The sequence below is a fragment of the Monopterus albus genome, unplaced genomic scaffold (assembly GCF_001952655.1).
Source record: "Monopterus albus unplaced genomic scaffold, M_albus_1.0 scaffold246.1, whole genome shotgun sequence".
Taxonomy (NCBI): domain Eukaryota; kingdom Metazoa; phylum Chordata; class Actinopteri; order Synbranchiformes; family Synbranchidae; genus Monopterus; species Monopterus albus.
In genome coordinates, this window is record NW_018128126.1 from 430,470 (window position 1) to 456,007 (window position 25,538).

The window sequence follows — 25,538 nt, forward strand, 5'->3', positions numbered from 1 at the left end:
AGCGGCATGCAGAGAGAGCATCTCTGATGGGGAATAAGCATTCCCTCTGACCTGTCTGTCTCCATTGTGCAGTGCTGATGCTGTGCTGGGACCAGGAGATGTCCTCACCTCCTGATGAGTGCTCTCTGTGCTACTACACTCCTCCTTCTGATTCTCCTCGTCGCTCTCCCTTTGTCTCTGCACCAGGCGTAGTGCAGCTGAGGATGGTGCCCCTGCTAGGATGTTCTCCATGGACGGTCTCCGCACTGAGCCATCCGCCAGCCCCATTCTCCCTAAGCCCACAGAGTCCAGGCCAGCACTCTCTCCTTTGTTGTATTCAGCACAGAGGTTTAGGATGGTCTCTAGTCGCTGTCTCTCCTGTGGCAAAATACCAACACAATGAAAGAGGGACAGCAGATTAGATTTGGACAGAAGCACTAAAAATCTCTTTCTCTCATCTCCTCACTTTGGCCTTTTTAATGTAGCAGCAACATTTTGCGTCTAAAAAGAAATAATCAGACTCTTACACCAGTCCTTGATTAAAACATGATTCTATTTAAACCTAACATATTAAATTATCCACATTTACAGTAAACATTTGACTGACTAGCTCTACCAAAATATTAATAATAAAGGTCAGATAATAACTTCATATTTCATTATACTTATCTGTCCAAATCTACTACAGAGAATAAAGCACTGATATTTCATTTCTTGTTTGTGCACTGGGGTTGAGCCAGTGATGGATGACAATCAGAAGCTAGCTGGGACAGAGAGAGAGATGCAGACTGACTCTGAAACTGTCTCCCTCAAAGTAAACCAGTAGTAGTATGACTGCTGCATCCCTAACATCCTATGTGACTGAGCCAAATTTCACCAAACAAACCAAAACAATAAGGGATTATATTATATGTTGTATACATCAAGTGGCATGGAAATACTAACACATACTATAGTGGGAAGGATCTCCATATAACCACTGACTGGTTGTTGACTATGGAACGTTAACACTAATACAAAATAGAGCATGGATACCTGAATTGTGCCAAGTGGGACCTGTCAGGACCAGATGGTTCAGACAGAAATTTAGTAGCTATTCTGTGTTCGGGCCTGGGTCAGGTTCGGACACGTAATGTAGGTCAAACTTTAGGCTGGACAACTAGAGCACTCAAATGTCTGCTTCGTTTAATATTAAAGGGGAAAACACCATACAAACTCAACTATGATGGGCTCAAACCAGCTTCGGACATTATATGCTATAAGCTTGTTGAGCTCGGGTCAAGTTCATACAGAAATATGTGGCCCACTCTATACTCAATACAAAACGCACTCTGGTGATCTAACTCTAGAATAATGCAAGGAAGCTCTGCAGGAAGTATGTTAGAGCAAACATGAAGTGGGTCAAGACTCCAGTCACCCTGAAATAACAGCAGTCCACACAATGTCAGCACCCAGGTGCTGCCTGGTAGTCAGACAACCAGAGCCACGCAGACAGTGATACACAAACATGTGTTTGGTAAACAGTCTCACTGCTCAGTCAAACACATAGTGATGTGATATCAGACTATATGTTGATTGCATAGGCCAACAGTATATTTTGTATGTGCTTTAAGTGTGAAAAATTATTTGGCTGACATCACGTTTATTATGAGCACTTTCTAAGGCTAACTGATTGTGTCACTGACACCATTTAACATAACTATTCACCTCCCCTAAATCACAATGAATCTACAACGGAGTGATAGCAAAATTAGCACTAGCTATCGAGTCAACAACAAGTAAAAAACAACAACAAACCGTTATCCTTTAAGACTAGGGATGTATTAAATCCACTCTTCGGTTCAGACCTCAAATTTTGAGCCAGGCTTCAGTTCACATCCCTTTATTGGTTAGTTTTGTTTAGTTTTTCAGAGAGGAGGGGGAGAAGAATAAATAAATAAATAAAAATAATTATGGGTTGTTTTTTTTAAAACACCATTAATTTGGAACACTAAAGAGAAAAACACAAACACTAACGAAACAAAAATCTTGTGATTTACATGTTGTAGTGTTAATTGTGAAATGTAAAATTAGTTTTACTCAATTACTAATGTAATGAGAGCTCAAAAGGCAGCAGTGGTTGCAGAGGTTAGGGTTTTTTGGGGGGGGTTCAGTCTTCTGGTTCACTTTTTCTTATTGTATCATGAGTTCCCTTTGGTTTCAGAGGTGTTAATGCTCACACAACTGGAAACTAAACGTACCGAAATATCAGGATGAGCTTTCCAAACTAATATCAGTTAAAGTACAACACATTTGAAACATGCCACTAAAATTAATTTATCACTTGTTAACAATGGATACATTTTTGGAACCAAACAAGCGCTTTATTATTTTTTGCTCTTGAGATCTAGTTCAGTCCCAATCTGTTTCTTGTTGCGTAGGAAGACCTGGCAAACCTAATTGTTCTCGCCCACAGATAAACCCCCTGGTGTGTTTCCTCCCTCCCACTGAGGGAGCATCTGCATGATTAGGAGCTACAGTACAGCCCCACCACTAGCTCTAACCTGTAATTTAGGACCAGTTAGCTTTTAACTTAGTGGGCGGGAGTAAAACATCCTTTTCACTAGGAAAAAAGTCAAACTTTAAACATTTACTGGCAAGTCTACAACTACTCATGAGTCCTCCCCCTCAACATCTGCTTGAACATACACACAGATTAAACCGCTCAGCGTTCTGATGCCTGTCTTGTTTCTGTCAAGAACGCTGACTGAAAGCTGGCACTATCACCGTCTCATCTGACTGTCAGGCAGCCTCCAGGCAACCAAACTGGTGTGATGGATGAGTAGCAAGGGCCACAGACTGATTTTGTACCATTAAATGTGTTTGGCCTCAACATAAATTAGCCTGAAACAGCATCAAATTTGATGCCTGACATATGCAAACTGTGCTCAAATTACGCTCCTAATCAACTGCATGCTGACAGATTTGTATGAATCCCATGTTTTGTGGTTCAAGTGGACCTTTTAAGTCCCAGAGAAATGTTGTGTTCAACGGTTGCTGCTGCCACAGGCTCTAAAAGGTATTTAGTTTATAGGTCTCTGGGTATCCCAGAGCTGACTGAGAAGGAACCAGATGGTACAACAGGTCAGTGTGTTAATCCAAATGCCAGGCTCCCATGTCCCAGATGGAAACACTGAGGTGCTGGCTTGAACAACAGATATTGACACAATTGTTCAATGGGTCTATGCAATTATAGGCCTTTTAAATTTGCCATGGTGAACTGAGAAACATACCCCAAAGTGTAGCAAACAACTTCTCTTTGTATTTAAATTAACTTTATGGGCCTATAAAATAAGGGTTGCCAAAAGCATCCACCTAAAAAAAATCCTGGTCAGAAAGAAAGAAAATCTGGGTTTATTTAACCTCATGATGGAAACTGTAAGAAATACCACCACGAACCTTGAAATGGGGCATACATCCAAACCAAGCCAGTTTTGCCTAAGAGACAGTTGAACACATACTGGCCTTTGAAAGCTAGTAAAACCCCATGACACCACCATAACAACAACCATCCATCCCCACCCCTCCCCTCCTCTGAGAAGACTGGAGGTGACAGTAGCCTCTTTTAGACAGATTCCGCTACACTGGGGTTAGGATGGCTTTTCTTTACTGTGGCTTTGCCTGTTTGCCCTGAACTCAAACAGTCAGCATAATTCTGCCCATGTGTTTTTTTTGCACAGATACCGGCATCTCAATTCTACAAGCGTGATGTTTTAACATGATTCCAGCATAACGTATAATGTGTTGGAAACACAAAGCATACCAGTAATGTTGCTTTCCAATACAACAATGGCAGATGAACAGAGTGGGATGTGCTTTTGAAGAAAAGTGGCACAATAATCTCACGTTGAACAGACAGTGGAGATCAGGCAGAGCATCCTGGAAACATTCAGTTCATGTTAGAGAAGCTTCTCAAATCCAAATCAGAGGCTTATTACTGATTTTCTTCTAAACTATTTTTCAAGATTAGCATATGGCAGGTGTGCAAAAGGAGAAACTGCATTTCCACTTATGCTGAACCACCTGACTTCAAATATGAGTGAAAGTCCTATCAGAAAAGATGGTGTGATACAATCAAACAACCATGGGATTGTGGAGGAATGCCTGGCTCCCTGAGTTGTCCCATCGTCAGACTGAACTCACCCCAAAGACAAACGTTGACACATTACATAGCCCTCTATGTCTCACCCAGTGGGTGGCTTTCATGACTACTTGGTTTGAAGAGGTTGAAGCAGCAGCTACTGATACATCTTCAAATGTGGCTATTTCATAATAAAAGATAATTAAACTGCTAAGTGGGTGGAAATTCAGTCTACTTTAGAGTTGGTCAAAGTTAAGGACTATTCATGCTTTGCACGTCCACGTATCCGCTATGTTCGAGTGACGGAACTTTCATCATTCACAGCAGAGAGTGTTCATTTTGACACCTGAATTTGATTTCGTTTTAGTCTTAGTCTTTGATTAAAATGCATATTAGTTTTAGTCCAATTTTGATTTCCCTTACTTTTAGTCTAGTTCTCGTCATTTTTAAAATTTACTGTACATCTTCTTTATCCTGGTTGTGTTATAGTTACCATGGTTTCATAGGTTGTTCCTGTCTACCGTGAGGTTTGTTTGTTGTTTTATTCACACAGTGTCCCTCTGCTCTGCAGAAGTTGGTCTCATTTGCTTTTTATTCACTGATAATAAAAAAATGTAAAACATTGTCATAGTGCTCGTTATCAAACATTACTTTTATTTAGTTTAGTTATCATCCTGAAAAATAGGTCATCAATGAATATTTTTCATCATAGTCATCATTAACTAATTAATACTGAGCAGATGACATATGAAAGACATGATGCCACAACAGTAGTAACACAAACTAACACAGTTACCTATATCTTTATATGTGGAGGACTTAGCTAATGTTGCTGTGAGCTGAATATGGCAATCATGCCCGTAGTTTGACAGCAAGTGGAATGGGACCAAAAATAGGAAACAACAAACATTTCTCCCAGTGAATTCCAATGTGCTTAGGTTTGTTTTTTAAATAAAATTATTAAAATTTTCACCTGGAACATTGAAACACAGCAAAGCTGTGGCTATCCTGGATGTAGTGGAAATTTCATGCGTAAAATGTGATAACTGGGGCACCCTGTAGTCGAGCGGTTACGCCATGCCACTCCATACACCCCGCCGGGGTTTGTGACGTCGCCGGTTTGACTCACACAGCTTTTTGTTACAGGTCTCCCTCTGTTTCCTGTCCATCTCTACACAACATACTAATTAATAAAAGCTCAAAAATAAATCTAAAAAAGAACAAAGTGCATTTCACTGCTTGTGAATCCAACATTTAATCTGTAAGAGAAGTTTCTGCTATTTTGTCTTTGCAAAGTTACAGTGTTGCTTTAAACTCGTTACGGAGTGCTATTAAGTGATGTGTAGTCTCCTCTTTGAAGTATTTTAATGAAAAGAATTAAGTAGAATCCCATTCATTTATTCTCCTAGGCACTGTAGTTTTCTAACATGACATCCTTCAGCACACTGTCAGTTTTCCCACATTTAGTCAGTATGCTCTCCTCACTTTACTCTTTACTTATCTTCACACTCCCAGCAGGCATCTCTTCTTTATGTCTCCCTTTCTCTTTTAATGTTTCTCCCTCCTCCTCCCCGAGCACCCTGGGGCCATTCCCTGTCTGTGCACCTTTGATCAGAGCAGTTACTTTTGAAGTGTACAGCCATGTTCAACTACGTCACATGCATAGTATTTCAAGTGTAAACTGGGAAAGTTCAACAAAGCCTCATTCTCTACATAAATCTGTGGGTGGAGGTGAAGATTCACACTCAGCATCTCCTTAAGAGTCTGCAAAACAAACCCATCCATGATAAGACTCCTCGGAGGGTTCATCATATTCGGGTCCTAGAGGAGGAACAAACAGATGAATCTAACAAGACATATAACATTTCTATTTCCTTTTTGCTCCCCTGTGGAACACCTAATCATCAAAGCCAGATAGGGGGAGGTAGGAAAAGCTGGCTCTGCAGCTGCAGCAGCCATCCTCTCTGGATAATAAACTAAGCGGTCCTCCTTGCTAGTATCGCTAGCGCAGATTTTAAGATAAACCCATGGAGCTGTTCCTCCTGGTGGGGGTGGCTGGCATTTAAACCACTGAGGCCTCCTCTTCAACTGGGATCCAAGCCCTGGAGGCTCATCTCAGAGTGAAGACCAGGCTCCAGTTATCAAGTCAAACATTTCCAGTATAAATGAGAACATCAAAGACAACCTACTCTGATTAAAGGCTCTATGGGAATCCTATTTTCACATTCTCTAAACACTGCTGGGGATAATCAGCAGGCTTAAGGCTCGATTATTGTCATGGGCTTGTGATAGGATCAAGTTTGCAGGATGTGCAGACAGTTGCATCAGCTTTGTAAAGTTAATTTGCTGTGCACAAGAAATGAGGAGTTTAAATAAATATCCTTCAAAAAAATATAAGCTAACATCAGGTGGTTGGTACAGTACAGAACCACTGTAGTGAATATCCATGTGAGACAGACGTTTCTTCTTTATATTTCGAGTGTTTTCACATTGTTTCATGCCCCGGCACACTTGCATATGTACACAGTCTGATACAGTAGGTGGCAGCGTGGCACCAAGAAGAAAGAAAGAAGAAGTGGTAAACACTCACGCCATCAACTGGGTGACCGTATTTTCTTTAGTTTATCACGGCACTGTTCGGTGTTTGTGTTGTACCCACGCGCATGTAAATACTGATGAATACATCCATAAATCTCAGTTTTTGTGTGTAGTGTCCATTTGTCTTTGTATGTTTTTTCAGCCCAAATTTCAAGAAGTATTTTACTTCTCCATTATTCCGCAGAGATCCTTTTGCAACCACATTTGCTATCATTTTAACCATAAGAGTCAAATACTTATGAAGTCACATAGCAGGCCACTTCCTTTTAAAGCACGGTTATGTTCGCATCTCCCATGGACTGTGCTCAACTACACATGGCTCATGGTCCAGACCACCTCTTCAAGTGGACTCGGGTACGGTACACTTGCATTCACGCTTATCAAAATGAACCAGATTTTGGGGTTAAGAGTGCTGGGATCTGGGCCTGGGTCCCTAATGTGGAACCACCCTTAACCTCTCTCTCACACATATTCTGTCTCCTGTGGGATCATTAGAACCACATACTACTCTTCTGCTCCAAGTCTGTCTATTAAAGTAGTGAAGTCAGCTGCACAGCATGACTGCATGACTTCTTGACCCCTCTCTACACTAGACAAACAATATCTGAACTCCCTGATAAATTATACTGACACTTTTTAAAAACTACTTCTACTGTATAGTTGCCCAGTGTCGTCTTAGCTATTGCCACCCAGCTGCTTAACACAATTAGCGCACAGACATGAGTGGTACTGATTTTGATCAAACTCTTGTCAAAAAAAACAATTAAGTGTATTCCCCAAAACACTGCACTTTTCCTTCAAGTGTCTGTGAAACATCTTCCTGTTTAAGAGTGTTGTTTCTTTACTAATGGAGTCCTGGTTGGGATACTTTTCAAAACGTCTTCTGTAACCATCAAGTTTCTACCTGGCTCTTGGGTTCACTATTTCTCACACATTTCCACAAACTACAGGCTACATTTCATCTGCCACAATGCTAAATACATGCAACGCATTTCTCAACCTCAAAGCAGTCTGACGGCCTGAAAGCTCCCCTTGTTAATGACTGACCCGGCTGCTTGTTACCACATGGCATCACTAAAGTCAACAGGCCCTGAACAGTACATGTATTATACAAATGAAAACCCAAGACCTCCACCACAGCAACATCCAGCATCTATTTCAAACCCAGTAAAAGAGCTACAGCTGGCTGAGCTTACCGTCATGAATGCTGCCATGCTGCTGAGAAAGACTGGCTGCTCTTTAGCCAAAGTGAGCAGACACACCACGACCTGCTCCCTGCTCTGACCTCGTCTCAGCCCCGGTATAGTCCTGCTGGCACCCAGCACATGATACTGGTCCATGAGACACACACACAGACAGACAATTTATTCTACAGTTCTGGAACAGGACGGGAAGCTGTTGCTGTCATTCAGTCCACAGAACTGTAGCTGCTATACTCTGAAGTGATTTCACAAGTGACTGTGCTACTTTGGGACGGATGGAGACCAGCCTCCCCCACCTAAGCTATCCCTACCCAGGTTTTCTGAGATGTGATGAGGAATCTGTGTGAAAAGGGGTGGAGTTACAGATCAACATGTGGAGGGACTTCTTGGAGTGGGAGCTGGCTTGCTGGATGGTTCTAAGAAAAGCAAATGGGCTAAAGTTATACAGTAAACCAAGCAGAACTTTATACTGTATGCACTGTCTGCTCTTTACTAGAAATAGGCTGATAAAATTAAACCGGACAAACAGTATAACGACTTCAGTTTCAAATGTTAAAAGCATAAAACATCGAGGTGTAGATAGCAGGGATGAGACATGCCTTGAAGTTCACTTTTAGCTTAAAAAAACCTAAGCACATTACCTCACAGTTCTACTTGTAGTTAGTCCCCATTGACTGCAATAATTCAGAAACTAAGTGGAACCCTGTGAAGTGGCTTTTGATGCATTTAATAAAATAGAGTTAAACATTAAATAAATATTTTGACATATTAATGAAATAATTAAGAATACAATGAGACGATGCATATTTTAACCCTGCCAGTGTGAAATAATCCAATAACTTAACAGGAGGTGGACTGATGCAAATTGGTCTGTGAGAAATTACAAAGAGGACAGCGTGCTTGAATGGTGCCACTGACTTGCTCTTTAATCAGCCTGATCAATAAAGTATCTATCCATCTATCTGATTGTGAGGGGGGTGACCTGGCACTATGGTACTCAGCAGTTAGATATCACCCTCTAGTGGCAAGGTCACAAAACAGCAGGAAGTACTGGTTACAGTCAGAATGTTTATAGTGTTAAAGGTATGCCACATTAGCTAATAATAATAATAACAACAATAATAATAATAATGGTTTAACACCTACGAGAAGAGGGCCATATCACCATTAAATGTTGAGGATTAATTAAACGGCAGCAGTAATACAAAATAAAAGCAGCAGTGCCTCAAGTCATATGATGCGTCCCGATCTGACACTTGTTTTCAGTAGAAAGAATCCAACAAATGGCACCGTATTTGTTGGTGCCGTCTCCAAACTGGATTAATGCAGCTTTCCTTTGGAAGGCAGAGAAAAACATTTATCACTGTCCCAGCTAAAGAGCCACAAAGTCTCACCTGTCTTATCTATCCCAGACTGTCTCTACTTTCCTGTTTCCCAGTCCTGGTTAATTTTAAGCCAAAATACTCAAAATAATAGGCAGTGTTTGTTTACTCACAAACATGCAAATGGGCAGGTTGATTTAATGCTTCCTCTACCTCGATGATATATTGTGTATACTGTGTGCATTTCAGCTAAAAATCCACCAAGGGGGTGAATGACTTTACACCCACTGCTTAGTGAGGTTGTACAGCGCTTTGTACCAGGTGCTGGATATACAGTATGTTCCAGAAGGCACTGGTACACATGTACAGTGCTCTGTTTGATCAGCGTGAGAGTACATTTAGTCTGCTAATCCTCATGGACAGTAGTGAAGAAGGCAGCCATGCAGGGAAAATGACAGGGCAAAGCAGAAACAAAGAAACACAGGGGAAGAAAGGCAAAAAGAAAGAGGGCATGGCAGACTGGTTCAGGTGGCTGTTGGCTTTGTGAGGGTAATAAAAGCCAGAGCTGAACTTGTTTTATCAAGTGCCACTTAATGAAGAAAACAAACTCTGAAAGGGTGCTCCATCTCTGATAGGGCAGAGGCAACCAAAGGGCAGCTTGAAAATAAAAATCACTTGAAGAAGAGTGTTTCAGAGAAGAAGCCTCAAGTGTGGGGAGGCAACAGTGGTGCGGTGGGCAGAGCAGTCATCTCCCATCCGGAAGGCTGAAGGTTTGAATCTCAGTGCCTGCAGTCCACATGTCGAAGTGTCCTTGGGCAAGACACTGAACCCCCCCATTGCCCGTGATGGCGGCGCGTATGTATGAAGCCGCCCGGCTCCCTTGGCTCCATGCATAATTTCATTGTACGTGTCAGTCACGATGACAATAAATAAAGCTTCTTCTTATGTAGGACTTTATTAAAGATGCATTAAGAAATCTGTGACCTTTACTAACACCCAACAGAAACCAGCAGGGACTGCAACAACAGGTCACCTTCCCCACAGGGCTCTGGTTCACACAGCGCCCCCCCCCATGATGGAGAGAGCCACAGTGCACATGAGATATTTGCCATGCGCAAGAGACTGTACAGTACATCATGTGATGTACAGTGTATGAGGACAGTTTTCTTACTCCACTTCAGAGGAACACGAGTGTTCTCCAGGAGAATTTATTTTTCCTCATATTACTGCTGTTTAAGGAATTTTCCAAAATATTTGCTTTTAGTGAGCTAAGCAACTCACAAACAAGTGCGTAGACACCTCGACTGTCACGACTGGTAGGCACACTACTCATGTGTGCCCATCTGTTAATGCGACTGCATACAGTTCAGACTTGTGCTGTGCTGAGAGTGACACATAAATGTTACTAGGCCCGACATAGTAAGACTCATTTAGACATGAAGGCCAACATGTTCAGATGCCTTCAGATTAATGGAAAGAAATGCACATGTGAAAGGGGATTCAGAATAAAATTCAAGCAGGAGTTCTCCACAAAGAGATAATGCATGACTGTATCTAGCAAATTCAAAAGAACTCAACTCGAAAAGAGCAAATGACAAGCGGCACTGTAGCTGCTTTGTCATTTGCTATTCTGGGTTGAGAGAGTAGCTTTACGGCATTTTAGCACCTAAAAGGTCTTGCCGTGCTGACTGCAGGGTCCTGGGTATTTCATGCTATATACCTGTAACAGAGAAGCTCACTTTATGCCCCTTCACTGTACTGTAACAGCAGACGTGTCTGATCCAATGCTACAAAATGTGGCTGCTCATTAAAAGCAAGGGTGTAATCTTAATTAAAGTCCAAGGCGAGATGAGGTCACTGGACAGAAGAAGGGTGCGTGTGTCCGCCACAGATAAGGCACACTGCGACCTGCTTCATATGCCAAGTTTGTTTGCCAAGACAAAGTGTCAGTCAGACAGCCATGTGGAGAGAGCAGTGCCAGGCTGGACAGCTTGGACCACATGGACACAGGAAAACAGTCTTCCCTGCAGGCCAGCCATAAGGAGGACATCATTTAGCCCAATTAATTGCTGCTTAAGGAGTTTTCCCTGTTGTTTGACGTGAGCATCATTTACCTGATATGGATGGGTTTTGATCTTTTTAAATGATATTGCCCACATTTTCCATATTTCAGACTGATGCACATTTTTTAAAAGGTGAAAAATTCCTACTCAAAACCTGACAAGACAAGTGTTCACTGTTTTGGCGGTTAACTATTCAACTCTTCAGTGAAACACCATGGTATACTGTTGCATGAGAACCGTTGAGGTTATGGGGCACTCCAGGAATTTAGCACTGGACGTAAACTGAGGGACTTTTGCAGGGGGGATTAAAATGGTCAAAACTAAAGCAACCAACATCCATATATTCTGACTATTTATCACACAATGTGGAAAATCTTTGTTAAGCACCTTTAAGCAATATTTTTTCCTGTTCAAAAACTGAAATATGGAGAAGTGACAGCCTACCTTCATACTGACAGATTCAGTCTCAGTATTGTTACTATACAGTAGATGAGGCAGGTAACAACCAGGAAATATTTAGGTACCACAAGCAGACAAACATTTGGAGTGGAACGCTCTGCAAACCACAACAGCAGATTTGGCAAATGAGTGGAGAAACGCTGCTGGTCAATGTGCTTGGCTTCGCCAGGGTGCTGGGACCCTGTTATATTTGCCAGTTAAAAATAAATAAAAATTGTATTCTGCATTTCTCAAAGATTTTAACTTGCTTGCATGTGGTGCGTTACAGTTAACGTTATTAAACTGTATCTAAACAGCACTTACAAGACAAAAATCATTAAAAGTTTAATATCAGGATCATAAATCAGTGTAATAGTGCAGCTGTAATCTCGCTGCAGCATCCTGCTGCCTGAGCTGTGCACTCCTGTTGATTTCACCATAAGACTCTTCTCCTGATTAAACTTCTATGATACTGTCTGTTAATAACTTTGTTTTTTGGTAATCAGTTGTGTCAATGAGCAGCAGGCTGTGTGTGAAATGCTTTAAATGCAGACGCTCTGGGGTAAGAAAAATCTGTCGTGACAGTGACTCGGCTGTGACTAATTACAGGCCCTGCAGCTCCACGCCCTGCTTCTTCAAAAGGCTGTGAGTTTCTGTGTTTGGAAAATACAATTAAATAACAGGCTGCTGAGGAATCTTGCCTCTGAGTCTCAGGCAGCCCTCACTGGTCCCTGGATGCCGTGTTCGGTTTACATAAATGTGGTCTTGACCTTGTATGCCATGAGCTCTTTGCACATGTCTAAAGTAAATATTATTCTCTCCGTGTCTGTAGTTGAACTAGTCCAAATGTCGTTGTGGCTAATGACCTTTCAATGAGAACAAAGGAGCTGTACTGATTGAGGTATGTGAAGGATAATATGGGCAGCAGCACCCCTGTTCACATACATACCTAATGGCCTGTATTATAAAGAATATCATGCTGAGAAATTACAGCTTAGTGAAATGTACTGCAGGTCTTTTCTGTTGGTATTCTAAAATTAGTACCTATTATGTGCTTGTTGTTATTGAACATTTCATATTTTAATTATGCTTATCAAATATTTAGCTAGCGTACAAAACACTGCAGCTCCCAAAAAAAATGTTTACAGCACTGCAGTGAGCATACCGCACATCATCTTATCAGTTTGTCAAACTCACGTTTAATTAATGTCATCTCTCCAACGTTTGTTTCTGCAATCTAAAAAAAAGCCAATGCAGTCAATCATACTTGTTTGTTAAGTTGCCTCTCAGCTGGTCTCAATCTATCAACTTTATGTTGTTTAACTTGTGATGGTGTTGGTCTTGGGTATTTTTTAAAAGCACCCAAAACTGAAATATTGAATAGTCAATGATATGACAGTAAGCTTATCTAAAAATGTAACCTACAACACAAATGTGGAATAAAGGTGCTACGGTAAGCTGGGTTTTTAATCATTTGTACTATTTCAACTGCCCATGTGACTTTGAATAGTTTTATTACTTCAGATGTAGCATTTCTATCAAAGTTATTTTAACTGTCAACTTGTGTTTTCTCTAACTGTATCTTAACCTGAACTCAACCTGAGCCCCATGTGTTACCTCAACACTCCTTATGTTACTCCACAACTCTGTCATCCCCTATAGTGTGTACAAACCTTATGGAGAAAAGTCTAAATGCTCATTTTTTTTCCAGATTGTATCTTCAAAATGAATCTAATCTTAGTCTTAACCCTAGTGACAGATGGCGGATAAATTAGAAATATTATCCATTATGCTACTGGAGGAGGAAGAAGACCAGGTTCTCTTGGGATCTCGGTGTGGTGAGCACCAAATCTGACATATACTGACTACCAGCTCATGGTTACCAAAACTGCCAACTGCTGCTAGCATTAAATTAACTTGAGTTGTTCTTTCTCCCTGGTCTTTTACGATTTGTCTCAGCCTACTTCATTGTAAAGAGCTAAAGAACAGACAAAAAAAAAACAATACTGGCATGCCCATACGTGTATGAAAATACAGTATGTCTTGGTCACTGTTTCTGCTCTGCACACCAACATTGAAGCTTTTCACCTGAAGTGCAGCTACGCTGAGAGAAATGAAGGAGCAACAGACACAACCCTCATTTTCTGCAAAGATATAAGTTCATCTGAGGCTCAAAAGAGGTTGTTCTGAAAGAATAAGGCGATGGGCAAAAAAGCATTCAATAGACTTTGGCTGAGAGATCATGAAGGGACCAACTTGTGGCTAATCACAATCAGAATATAAACATATGTACACAGTTTGTGAAGCTGAGAGTCACATGTACTGTACTGTCTTAGGCCACCATAATTGTACTGTTTTAGCAAGGCTGTAATGATAATTTATATTTGTGTCTCATTTTTGAGATATAACCAGAGAATACAGGAAATATGTACACAAAAAAAAAACCCAATGGCTTCTACAGGCCAAAGCCAGTATTTAGTGTGACCTCCACTTGCACTTAGCACAGCTTGAATTCTTTTGGGGAGACCGTCTTGAAACCATGACAGACCCTCCACCATGTTTCACTGAAGGCTCCAAGCACCAGCCTCTGGTCCCCACAAGGAACGCCGAGTCCCCACAATGTGAGTGTGGTGAGACAATGTAGGTAATACAAAGGCGCGTGCGCGCACACACACAGACACTCAAACAGCACAATTTGTAATTACAAGCAGGGTGAAGAAATGCTTTCTCACACAGGCACAAAAACATATAAAGGCTTTTTAAATTACTTTTTTGTCTCAGCAGTTTTATTCAGACTGGCAGAAAAGTTCAAGATGTCTGCCGCTGCTCCCTCCCCCCTGTGTTCAGCTTAGGAAACAGCAAACAATGCGGTTGCTATGGGCTCATCTGGGCGCCCTGAGACCACATGTCACCAGACGTTTACACAGCAGACAACCATGTTACAAATAGTTCAGTTTATGGGCCTACCTACTCCTCCTTTTGCAAACAAGCACTGAGATAGTGAAATTCTTACACTTCCTTGCTCCAGGAGGTCATACAGATTAGTTAGATCCAGCCTTTGCAAGAATAGCTTCATCACAAACCAGTGACAATCACACTAAGGAAATTCTTTTAGATGAGTTAAAAGGGACTCGATGTAATTTTCTAACCTCAGATCCTCAGTAAAACCTTTCAGCATCACACTGCAAAGATTTTCTTTATCAAACTAAACATAAAATCATATCAGTGCTTACTTTTGCAACTGATCAAAATGTTGCATTAAATTTCAACAAACTCTTTTAACAAGATCAAGAAAAGTGTGCACAGACTTATCAAAATATAATCAGAGGCTCACCAGTAGCAGTATATTCAGCACAGCTCAAAACACACATACAGTACTATCAAAAAATACATTTCTAAATAAATCAGTTTCCATATTCTGTGAGTTCTGAGCAGAACTCTTAACCAGTGAAAGTTGAAGTGTGTTGAGGAGTGCATATAGATCTTTTCAGCTGTTTTGGTATTCTCCAGTTGACTGGAAAACTGGTTACAGAGAACTTTAGGCACAACAGATGAAGCTGTCACTTTTGGAAACTGTTTTTCTTCATTAAGGAAAAATGAGAACCAGTAACCATCCATTTGATAGAACACAACTAGAATATTCCACCTCTCCAGACTGAGCGACCAACTCTACAATTACTGTTCAACCTAAATGCAACTGACTTGACTTTACAAGACTTGTTTGTTCAGCTTTCAGGCTACCGTAGAGCAATTAAAACCTTGATCTTAGTCTCCGGACAAAATTTTGAGCTTAATCGTTTAAGTCATCTATTAAAAAAATATCCAAATCATTCCCTAGTTCCAGCTAGTCTGATGTGAGGGTTTGCTGGTTTTATCTATGTTTGGACTGTTGGCTGGACAAAACAAGACACTGATTTATATTACCTTGACCTTTTTTTTTTACTTTTTACTTTTTAACAGTTTGACAATTAAACCCACACTGTTAAATGAAAATTACTGAATAAATAACTAATAAAGGAAGTAACAGCTGGGTGAAGCCCAGGAAAGATTTAGAAGCTCTTCTGGTACAAGATTTCCATCACTTTGAGAAAACCAAACAATATCAATATCTGCCCAAATCTGAATTATTTTGATACTGTGCAGAAAGCAAGTAGATGAGAGTCAGGAAGGGTTAGGGTTTGACATTGTGTGACAAACTACAACTCTAATGTAAAATTATCCCAAAAGTAAAAGTTAAAATGTTAAAAGGAAAACTTTGGCGTGTTCCAAATCAGCTCAAAAACTGACTACAAACCCTGAAACTGTACTGAGTAGATTATTTAAATTTGAATAAACTGAATAACAGCAGTTTCCTGGTGAGGTGTTGCTGACTCACCAGTCTCTCCATTTCCTGCTCACGAAGCCTCTCCTCTCTCTGTCGTCTGTGGTACTCCAGCAGCTCGTCCTCATTGTCACTGATCTCTGTGATGCTGTTTTTCCTTTCCCTCATCCCAGGATGGGGTCTCCCTGCAGACATCTTCCTCTGGGTCCTGGGACTAGCTACAGGGGATGAGCCAGGCAAGGAGCCCAGACTGTAAGCAGGAGATAGGGAATTCCCAAAGCTTGCCTTCCGTACCCCTGCACCACCATTACTGCTGTCCATCATCATAGAGGTAGGTGATGGACTGCGGGCTCTGATCCCCCTGTTGCACATTAGCTCCTCTGATGTGGACCCACTCTTACGTCGGAGCCTGGGACTCTCTGGAACAAGCTTGCTTAGACTTGAGGGGCTATCTGGAGTCCTCAAGATAGGGACTGTCCCTGGTAGTGCCCCTGGGAGCACTGGGACCCCTCTCCGAGCCATGGAGGGGCTAAGAGGGGGCAGTTCTCTCATACTGCTGCTCGCTCCACTGCCCCCATTCAGCTCCAGGTTCCTCCTGGCCAAGCGAGGGCTTTCAGGGGGCTGCAGCAAACGTGGATGCTGCTGAAGTGGCGATCCTTGGATGATGTGGACAATGGGATCCAAGGGAGGTTGGAAAGCTCTGGTAGATTGGGAAAGCTGCCTGGTGGGGCTGGAGGTGAGGGAGCAATCAGCTAGATTAGTTTGCTCTCTGAAAGGGCTGGCAGGCCTTTCCTGGAGTACTGTGGCTGTCTTGGTCCTGGGACTGGAGGGCGATGGGGATGGACAGGTAGGGAATTTGGAAGTGAGTCTGGGGCTACTTGGCACAATGTTCCTACTACAAAGAGATTCATTAGAGGACAGAAGAGGTGTCTGTCGAGGGCTCTCAGACCCATCTTGGTTTAGTCCTCTGCGGCTTGGCTTGGGGCTTGGAGGAGTCTCTAAGGCCTTCCTCTGTAGCCTGGGGCTTTCCGGAACCTTCTGGGCTGCACCACCACTGCTGAAGTTAGGCAGTATAGTCCGTGGCTGTGGTACAGGGGGAGGCTGTGAGGTGAAGTTGTAGCTAGAGGAGCGTACAGGCACTGGTGGCAGAGAAGCACTCTGGTCCTGGGGTCCTCCACTAGGAGATGGGCTGGTAAAGCTCCCACTGCTGGCCGCTGAGGGTGAGGAGAGGGGGGAAAACGGAGGGGACATGTTCTCATAGCTGGAACCCACAGACATGGCCCCTGGGCTGGTAGGAGGGGACAGCAGATACCGGCCTCCTCCATTGACAACAGGCGACAGTGGGGAGTGGGCAACAGGCTGGCCTCCGGGAGGCTTTTTTGCCTCAGAGGAAGAAGGCTGGGGGTCATCCATGACTAGGGAGTCCATGATGTCCTGCAGATCCTTCTCAATAGAGCTGACAATTGCACTGTGCTCAGACTGGACTCTCTCTCCAGGAGCTGGGGAAGACTGGGCTGAGCTTGCCTGGTGATTCCCATTGACCAAGCTCTCTGTGTCTAACAATGGAGAAAACAGAAAACCATTATCAGACTTTGAAAACAAAAAGATGCAATGGGTATACAAGAGAATATATTCAAGTTTAATCTTTTGCACAACAAAATGATTTTTGACCCGAAGAGTTAAAAACAAAAATTTAACCTGTGTTCCAAACCGTTAAATCTCATATAGTGAAAATGTGTGCACAGTAGCTCTATGTTGAAATGGCTCTGTTTTAATTGAAGATACAACAAATATCAATGGGCAACATTTAGCCCATTTGTCACAGCCAGCTCATTCATTTTATCCCCCATCATCAGCATTGGGGGTTTGGATGCTGAGAGGTCTGCTATAAAAGGTGTAGGGTCCTCCAACACAGCCGTCATTCTCTATCGTTCATCAAAATCATGTGCTTGTTCACAATTCTCTTCGACACTGGCCTGAGCTCCTAACATAATCACCTTCAGTGCCCCTTACCCCAAGAGTGTACTATTAGATTATCTATGAATAAAAACAGGCAAAACAGAGCTATGAAACTCCACGCATTTTCAGAACTTTTTTCATATTTGTCTGTATTTTTCCTTGCAGGGTGCCCACTGTAGCCTTGATGAATTTCTATCTATCTATTTCTAAATCTGGGGTGCACTGTTGACCACAAAATGCTCTTTCCTTCCTGGTTTGGTTAGAATACTGTGCAGAAAATATCTAGAGGTTCACAAGCATCACTCCCAGCTGGACTGAACAACATTTTACGCATTTGTAACACAATTCAGACAAATACATTGAAAAAGTCCCTAACTAAAGAATTTAACAACTTTCCATCAACTTCATTAACTTTGTCCCTATTATTTGAGGTATTTTATGCTCAAAAACGCCAAAGCCCATGTTTTCCAAGCCAGTGTACTGTAGAAACCGGGCAAAACATTTTAAGTATGAGGTCAAAGGAGAACTAAGAAAAGAAGGAAGGGCACAGACCAGCAGATGAACAGACAGACAGACAGCCCTGCGCACTGGATGGGATAAGGAGAAAATGTGCCTGCATAACCCAATTACTGTGTGGCCCGAAAGCAAGGTGGGACACAGGCCGGGTAATCTAATCTTAACCAGCTCACTTTAATGTCAGCATAGTAGATTATTACAACAGAAATGCACAGCCACATGGGAAATTCACCAGCATGGCCTTGAGGCAGGAGTCAGAGCACAGTTTTATTAATGCTAAATGAAATCCGCTTAAATGGACTTGTTGTCTTGAGGATAACTGCAGCATGGTCTCATCAGCACCAACACCCAGAGGTAGTAGAAGATAATAGAAGAATATAGCTGTCATGTTCCATGGTGTTGTAAAAACATTACAAATCGTGACAAATAACAGTGGAATGGAGTAGATGTAAGACAAACAGAACAGCATTAAATGATTATTAACAACATTAAAAGTTGAGTAAATGATGTCAGAGGAAGATGCTCCAGTAGCACCGCACTAAAATATAAATGCTTGGCAAATAATGCATTAGCTGTGCTTGTTCATCAGAGATGGGAGCAGCTTCCTGCATGCTCCCCTGTAATGACTCTTCACACAGTGAAGCTGTGCCTTCATGACGCTTGGCCGCAATTAAATCTGATGACATTTTCATGGAAATTATACAGCAGTACTATTTGGAGGTTGTCACAATATATTTTGTTCATTGAGCTCTGCATGAATGTCAGTGTCACATCGTTTTTCAATGAAAACAAATCCGCTAGATTCTCATATACAGTGAAAAACGAGGGGGGTGGGGTGACAAAAATAAATGCAAACCGTTTGCTGAGGGAAAGCCCATGTATGATGTCATGGGAAACGGACTCAGAAGACGATCGCCTCCAGTGCACCATGCCAAACTGCATTTAAAAATCAGATAACCTAATGTTAGCTTAGACCTCCCGGTAAAATGGTTATTCTGAGACAGCATTATTTAAGAAATGTTATTAGAGATGAGGACCTCAACAATTCGGCGTCAATGCCATCATCCATAAGCGTTACAGTAGCTGCATTACGTTTGAAACATCTGTCAATGTGACCCAAGCAAAAACACATTTTCGAATTATGGGCATATTTTTTTATCACTTGTTTTCTTAATAATAACGTAAATTGGAATGGACCGTATTAAATGTGAGATGTCGTACGCTATGTGCACATTCCCAGATAAGCAAATGACCATTAAACCGACAAATTCTGCATGGAGTTTGGCGTGTAACCGGCTCATATCACTTCTCTCGCCCAAAGCTCAGGCATTATTAAGCAGTAGGGTTACTCACATGAAGGGACAAAAGTGCCACCTGGTCAGTGTCAGTACGGTTCACCTGCTATATGACACACAGCGAGGCTCATATTCTCTGGACACCGGTAACAGACCGGGTGTGACAGAGCCCTGCCGTGCCTGGCTCCACCGGGCTCCACACACAGCCAGGGAGACCGACCGACCACCGGGGTGATGATTCAGCCGGGGGTTGGGGTGGTAGGCTCTGCCACTGCCTACGGTACAGCTTGTGTCAAGTTACATGAAACGTAACACGGCTTTTCCGGTCACAACCACCAAAATAGAGCTCTAACTAAATTTAAGCTCGCCTGGGAATTATTTTTGTACTGCAACATGCTGTCAACATTAAGAAATAGCAAATAATAAAAGTATATTGTAATATCCGTTCCTGTGCGACAAGGAGTCCGTCTCGACTGCTGCAAAGGGCCATTTCCACCCAATGACTAAATGTTACGTTGTATTTTGTAGGTGTACTCGTCTTACTTCCGGTGCCGTGGCTAATTTGACTGGCTCTTCCTGTCCACGGTGCTGTGAATTACTGCGAGATTTACAGCTGTTTTAAAGAGTAAGCATCTGATTTATGGCTTGTCACTCTTTACTTTCTCTCTAATCCAGATTTTGTCACTTTTAGATGAGACATAAACATAAACAAATTACCCCACTGAACTGTTACTATAATGGCAATTTACTGAAATGAAAAAGTAGAAGGTTTCTGGGTGAAATGAGCTGATACTGGACAATAAATTGATACAGACTTGTCAGCAGACATCATACTATAATTAAGTCTGATTACTAGAGCAAGACATTTTCTTAAACAAGAATAACTTTCAAAGAGAGAAAAATGTTTTGAGAGTCCCAAGGCAGTGTCTCTCCCTCCCCCCAAAACTCATCATGACACTTTTCAAAAACAATGGTGGATGAAGTATTTACTTTGCTGAAACACAGAAATACTGCAATATAAAAACACTGAAAGTACAATTCCTGTTGTGATAATGCCTTGAAAAAAAAATAAAACGAATGTCCCAAAATTAAAAGGTTTATTACCAAAATATACATAAAGTACAACCCCAAATCAGAAACAGTTGGGAAGGTATGTAAAATCAAACTTAAATCTGAAAATAGTGATGCGTAAATCATCTATGGACCCTATATGACTGTTAAACTATTATATATTACATGACTGGACTATTACATATGTGTGAGCAGAATTCTACTGCAGTAGCTGGTCAAAGTACATCAGGGTTTTATACACAGCTGATTCTATGGTAGTGCATCATATTTTATAAGCTCATCTGTTTTGTATGTAAAGTAATGCAGTGGGGTACAAAGTACAATACTTCCCTCTTTATAGAAGAAAGAAAGGGTGAAAGTAAAGAATGACATAGCATGAAATGGAAATACACTTCAAGTACTGTATCGTACTGGAGTAAATGTACTTGACTGTACACTGGGAATGTAATACAGCCTAAACAAAATGGAAAAAATTGTCTAAAACTGCCAAGTTCTTATGATGAACACATTTTTCATTGCATAATAAAAACATTTGAACATCAGAGGCTCAACAGGTGGTGCCATAGTGCAGCCATAACCACATTCAGCTCTGCTGTTAGCAGCCAAGCAGCCAATTACAGATACCACAGCCAAATCACTGGGAGATAAAGACCTTTTATTAGAAAAGCAAAGCTAACACATGGAAGGGCAGTGGGTGGGTGCAGGAAAGGACTGAAGGGGGAAACGCAGAGAGTGAGGGTGGAGAAAATGGCAGATAGCAGAATGAAACTGAAGGTTTATAAATAGCTTCTGAAAAAGATACTGTAACCCCAGTCGCCTGGCACTTTAAGTAAGCAGCTCAGGGCCACAGTGTCGTCTGCTGGCCTGGCAGAGAGGCACAGGAAGCGTCCAATCAGTGAAGAGGTGCTAGCTGAAAGACGGCTGGCTGAGGGCATGGCCAGTGGCTGTCACTGACCTGGCAAAGCTTGTCAAACTAGACAACAGACAAGTGAGTAGACCTGGCATCACTGCAAAGCTGTGTTTCACATGCTCAGCACATCAGCACAGGAGGAGGACATGTTCAATACAAAAATTTGATTTTGCACAAATTTACTAAATCGGGCACTCAAATACTGCAGTTTCAGCAGAGACAGAGCAGAAAAGTCTGCATGCGTTTGCTGTGTTTCAACAAGACAGCAGTGAGCAGGCTGGGAGAGACTAAATGAAATGGTCTGGAAGAGCACGGATCAGTGTACAGAGGTTTTCTCTTTACAGCCTGGCCCTGTGGAAATCAGCTTTAAATTTTCTATGGGACAGTCATAGCCAGTTAACTGCCTGGAGTCAAGCACGATCCTGTAAACTGAAGCGTGTGTACGTCTAGTGTAACTGTTCACATCACAGCCGGATTAGCCAGAGGACTCTAGTGTGCAGGCTTTATAGCCCCAAAATATAAATTGCAAAAAAGCCTGAAAAAGGAACTGACCACAATAATGCATATCAGCAGGTTTTGTCCCCACTGTTTGTGTATTATAAATTGATATCATTGTTTTATTTCACACGAAAAAGCTGTCAAATTTAACATTCTGATGTAAACATTAGGTCAGTTAGGTTTAGTTGGGTTTGCCCTCCATAACAGCTCTAGCTGTAGCATTCATACACAGATAAGAAGTGTAATTATTTCCAAGCAGATATGAAAGATATGCCTACCTTATCATGGGAGTGGCATAAGCAGTCTTCATCTGAATACAGCTCAGGAATGCATAATTGAGGGGAACAACACATGTCTAAACAACGGAAGGGTTTCATTACTGGATCAGAAAGCCCACAGCAGGCAGCACGCCTCTGTGCTATACTTATCCCCTGGTGGCAGGCAGTGTCACCACCAAAAGAAGGGAAATAACAAGAAGCTATGAGAGATCCCTGGTAGCAGAGCTGGTCAAGAGGAGGCACACTTACTCTACCGAGCCTGGCAGGAAGAGCATTTAAAACGCACACACACACACAACAGGCTAAAAACTTTGCCTGCAGACACAGAGGAATGAGATTCCCATAAGCATGGAACTCAGGGCCAGAACCCAGCTGGGCGACATTTAGGTAGAGTTCAGTGGGTACTGCCTTTTAAAGGCTGACAGTGACAACAACAAAGCTGCAAACAGGAGTGACACAATAACAATCATAATAAAAAACTGAATCCGCAAAGAAAATCAAATAACATTGCAGGATAACAAATCAGTATACTTTTTAGTCCCTGCAGACTGCTTTGTGGTGTAACACTTCCTCCACAGTCAGGCTATAAAGGAGGAAAAATGTCTGGGGTTTACTGTTTTACAGCCACCTGTAAAATACCCTTCCCTGCTGCTCCACCTCACCACCAGCCTGTTGGCCTCTGCAACAATCTGGCCTGTTCATTCATACAGGCCACGCTGAAAGTGAAACTTCAGGAGGGAACTGCTCTTTTTAGGCTTTACTATTCATGTGACAAATGGTCAGTGTGTTTATTGACACTAGGCCTGTGTTTTTGGATGAAATAATCATGGATATGAAGTTCTGGGCAGTACTGTTGAGTGAAACAGGCAGAAAGTACAGTAAACACACAGGTGAATAAGTGTGATATAAGAAGCAAGTGGGTACCATACAGTACCTGCACATAGTCTGTAGTCCCCACTGGAGATGCTTCCTCCATGGGGCATCATGCTCTTCATCTTGAGGGCTTCTTCAGGGTGGTTGAAGCGGAAGAAGGCTGACTGGCCAAAACACAGCATACAGCCTGGAAAACAGCACATAAAGTACATTATTTGTATTAATTTGTTCCACATATAAAGACACTGCCTCTAGAACGTACACAGGTCAAGTTATGATAAAATGAAATATTGTTATTATCTTGTCCCTTCACTTCCTCTGGTCAGCAGAATCATGGAGTTCACAAAGTTTAGAGCAGTTGCCACAGATGTTAAATGGAATGTGGATATATTTTCACTGACATTCGAATGTGGCAAAGACTATATTGTACTGAATGGAGCCAATCCCAACTTACATTGGGAGAGAGGTGGAATACACCCTGGACAGGTCGCCAGTCTATCAAAGGACTGACATTTAGAGACAGGCAACCACACACACACACACACACTCCTAGAGTCACCCAGGGTGCATGTCTTTGGACTGTGGGAGGAAGCCAGAGTACCCGGAAAGATCCCATGCAGGCATAGGGAAAACATGCAAACTCCGCACAGAAAGGCCCCGGGTCGGCCCGGGCTCCAACCCAGAACCTTCTTGCTGTGAGGCGACAGCACTAACCACCATGCCACTGTGCCACCCATACAGGAATGCACTAGGTGGCAAATTAGATGCTAGCACTGGTTTATGTGACCATATTTTATATATTACAGCAGAGTCTAAAGAATGCTCCTATGACTAATGTAAGTCAAATCAGATCAAATTTAATTCTATAACACTTTAAAAACAACATCCAGCTGACCAAAGTACTTTACATGGCAGAATAAAATCACAATAAATGACTAAAATAGAGTAAATAACATCAGTGCAAATAAAAATAAAACAGCACAATAACAAAGACACACAGTTAACATACGTTCAATAAATTAAAAATTAAAAGGAATGCATCAGGCCCTACTGTGTATTAAAATCCAAGCCAAATAAATGTTTTAGGCAATGATTTAAAAGTACTGAAGTCAGTAGCTGCCCTAACATTAAAAGGTAGACTCTTCCACAATTTAGGGGCTGCAATAGTAATGTGTATTTTACAACTTACAACTGTGTTAGACCTTACTTCTCCATAGCTCCTCTGCCTAGTGGAGGTTAATACCACTAGCTAGCTATCAACGAGCTCTATTTATCCACTGATTCATAAACATTTAGCCTGGCTCTGTGCAAAGTAAAAACAAAATCCTACCACCAAATGTCAAAATTATATTATATAACTCCCCATAAATATATAATTCACAATTTTTATATTTCTGTTTGTGAACAGACTTTTAAAGAAAAATCAAGATAGAATGTGTTGGTCCTAAAGAGGCCAGCCCTGCTTCCAGTATTGTGCTAAATTACACTAATCACCTGCTGGCTCTGGCTTCACAGTTAGCATACAGACATGAGAGGGGTGTCGATCTTCTCATCTAATACCCAATTAAGCAGATAAGATACTGACTGAATAATCAATTTGTCAGATGTCCATGTTCAATTCATTTAAGTTTCCATGTTCTCCCCGTGCCTGTGTGGGTTTCCTCCCCTAGTCCAAAGACCCGCAGGCTGGGCTGACTGGTGACTAGTCAGTAGGTGTGAATGATTGTCTGTCTGTGTCAGCCCTGTGACGGCCTGTCCAGGGTGTACCTCACCTCTTGCCTAGTGTCAGCTGGGATTGGCTTCAATCTAAATGCCTTTGTGTATTCTGTGTACACTCTGATGTGTCTTGCACACAAGTTAGGACTTCATCATCCACTTATAGAGAATTGCTGACTAGTATAGTGGTGGTGCTAATTACCACTTAAACTGAAACTTTATATTATTAAAATAAATGCCACATGCGGCACAGGCCATCTAGATACAGTTTTGCTTATTTGCTTTAGTATTTCTTTTTTTCAATACAAGGATGAAATAGTACAGAGGAAGTTTCCATCAGCATTCCCTAAAGTGGTCACAACACCATCTTCAGCATAAT

The 25,538-nt window shown here is 41.8% G+C and overlaps 1 protein-coding gene across 8 annotated transcripts in view; it reads right to left on the bottom strand.

The window, feature by feature from the left end:
• The window catches only part of phldb1b (pleckstrin homology-like domain, family B, member 1b), a 79,144-nt gene that overhangs the window by 30,612 nt on the left and 22,994 nt on the right, over positions 1 to 25,538 (bottom strand). For 5 of the 8 annotated variants that reach the window (XM_020620694.1, XM_020620692.1, XM_020620696.1 and 2 more), the window contains 3 exons: positions 23,505 to 23,630; positions 16,098 to 17,599; positions 52 to 357 (listed from right to left, as the gene is read on the bottom strand). In XM_020620694.1, coding sequence (XP_020476350.1) covers positions 52 to 357; positions 16,098 to 17,599; positions 23,505 to 23,630 — 1,934 coding nt within the window. Of the gene's footprint in view, positions 1 to 51; positions 358 to 16,097; positions 17,600 to 19,871; positions 20,278 to 23,504; positions 23,631 to 25,538 lie in introns of those variants that run through there. The other 3 variants (XM_020620693.1, XM_020620699.1, XM_020620698.1) reach the window with 2 other exon arrangements.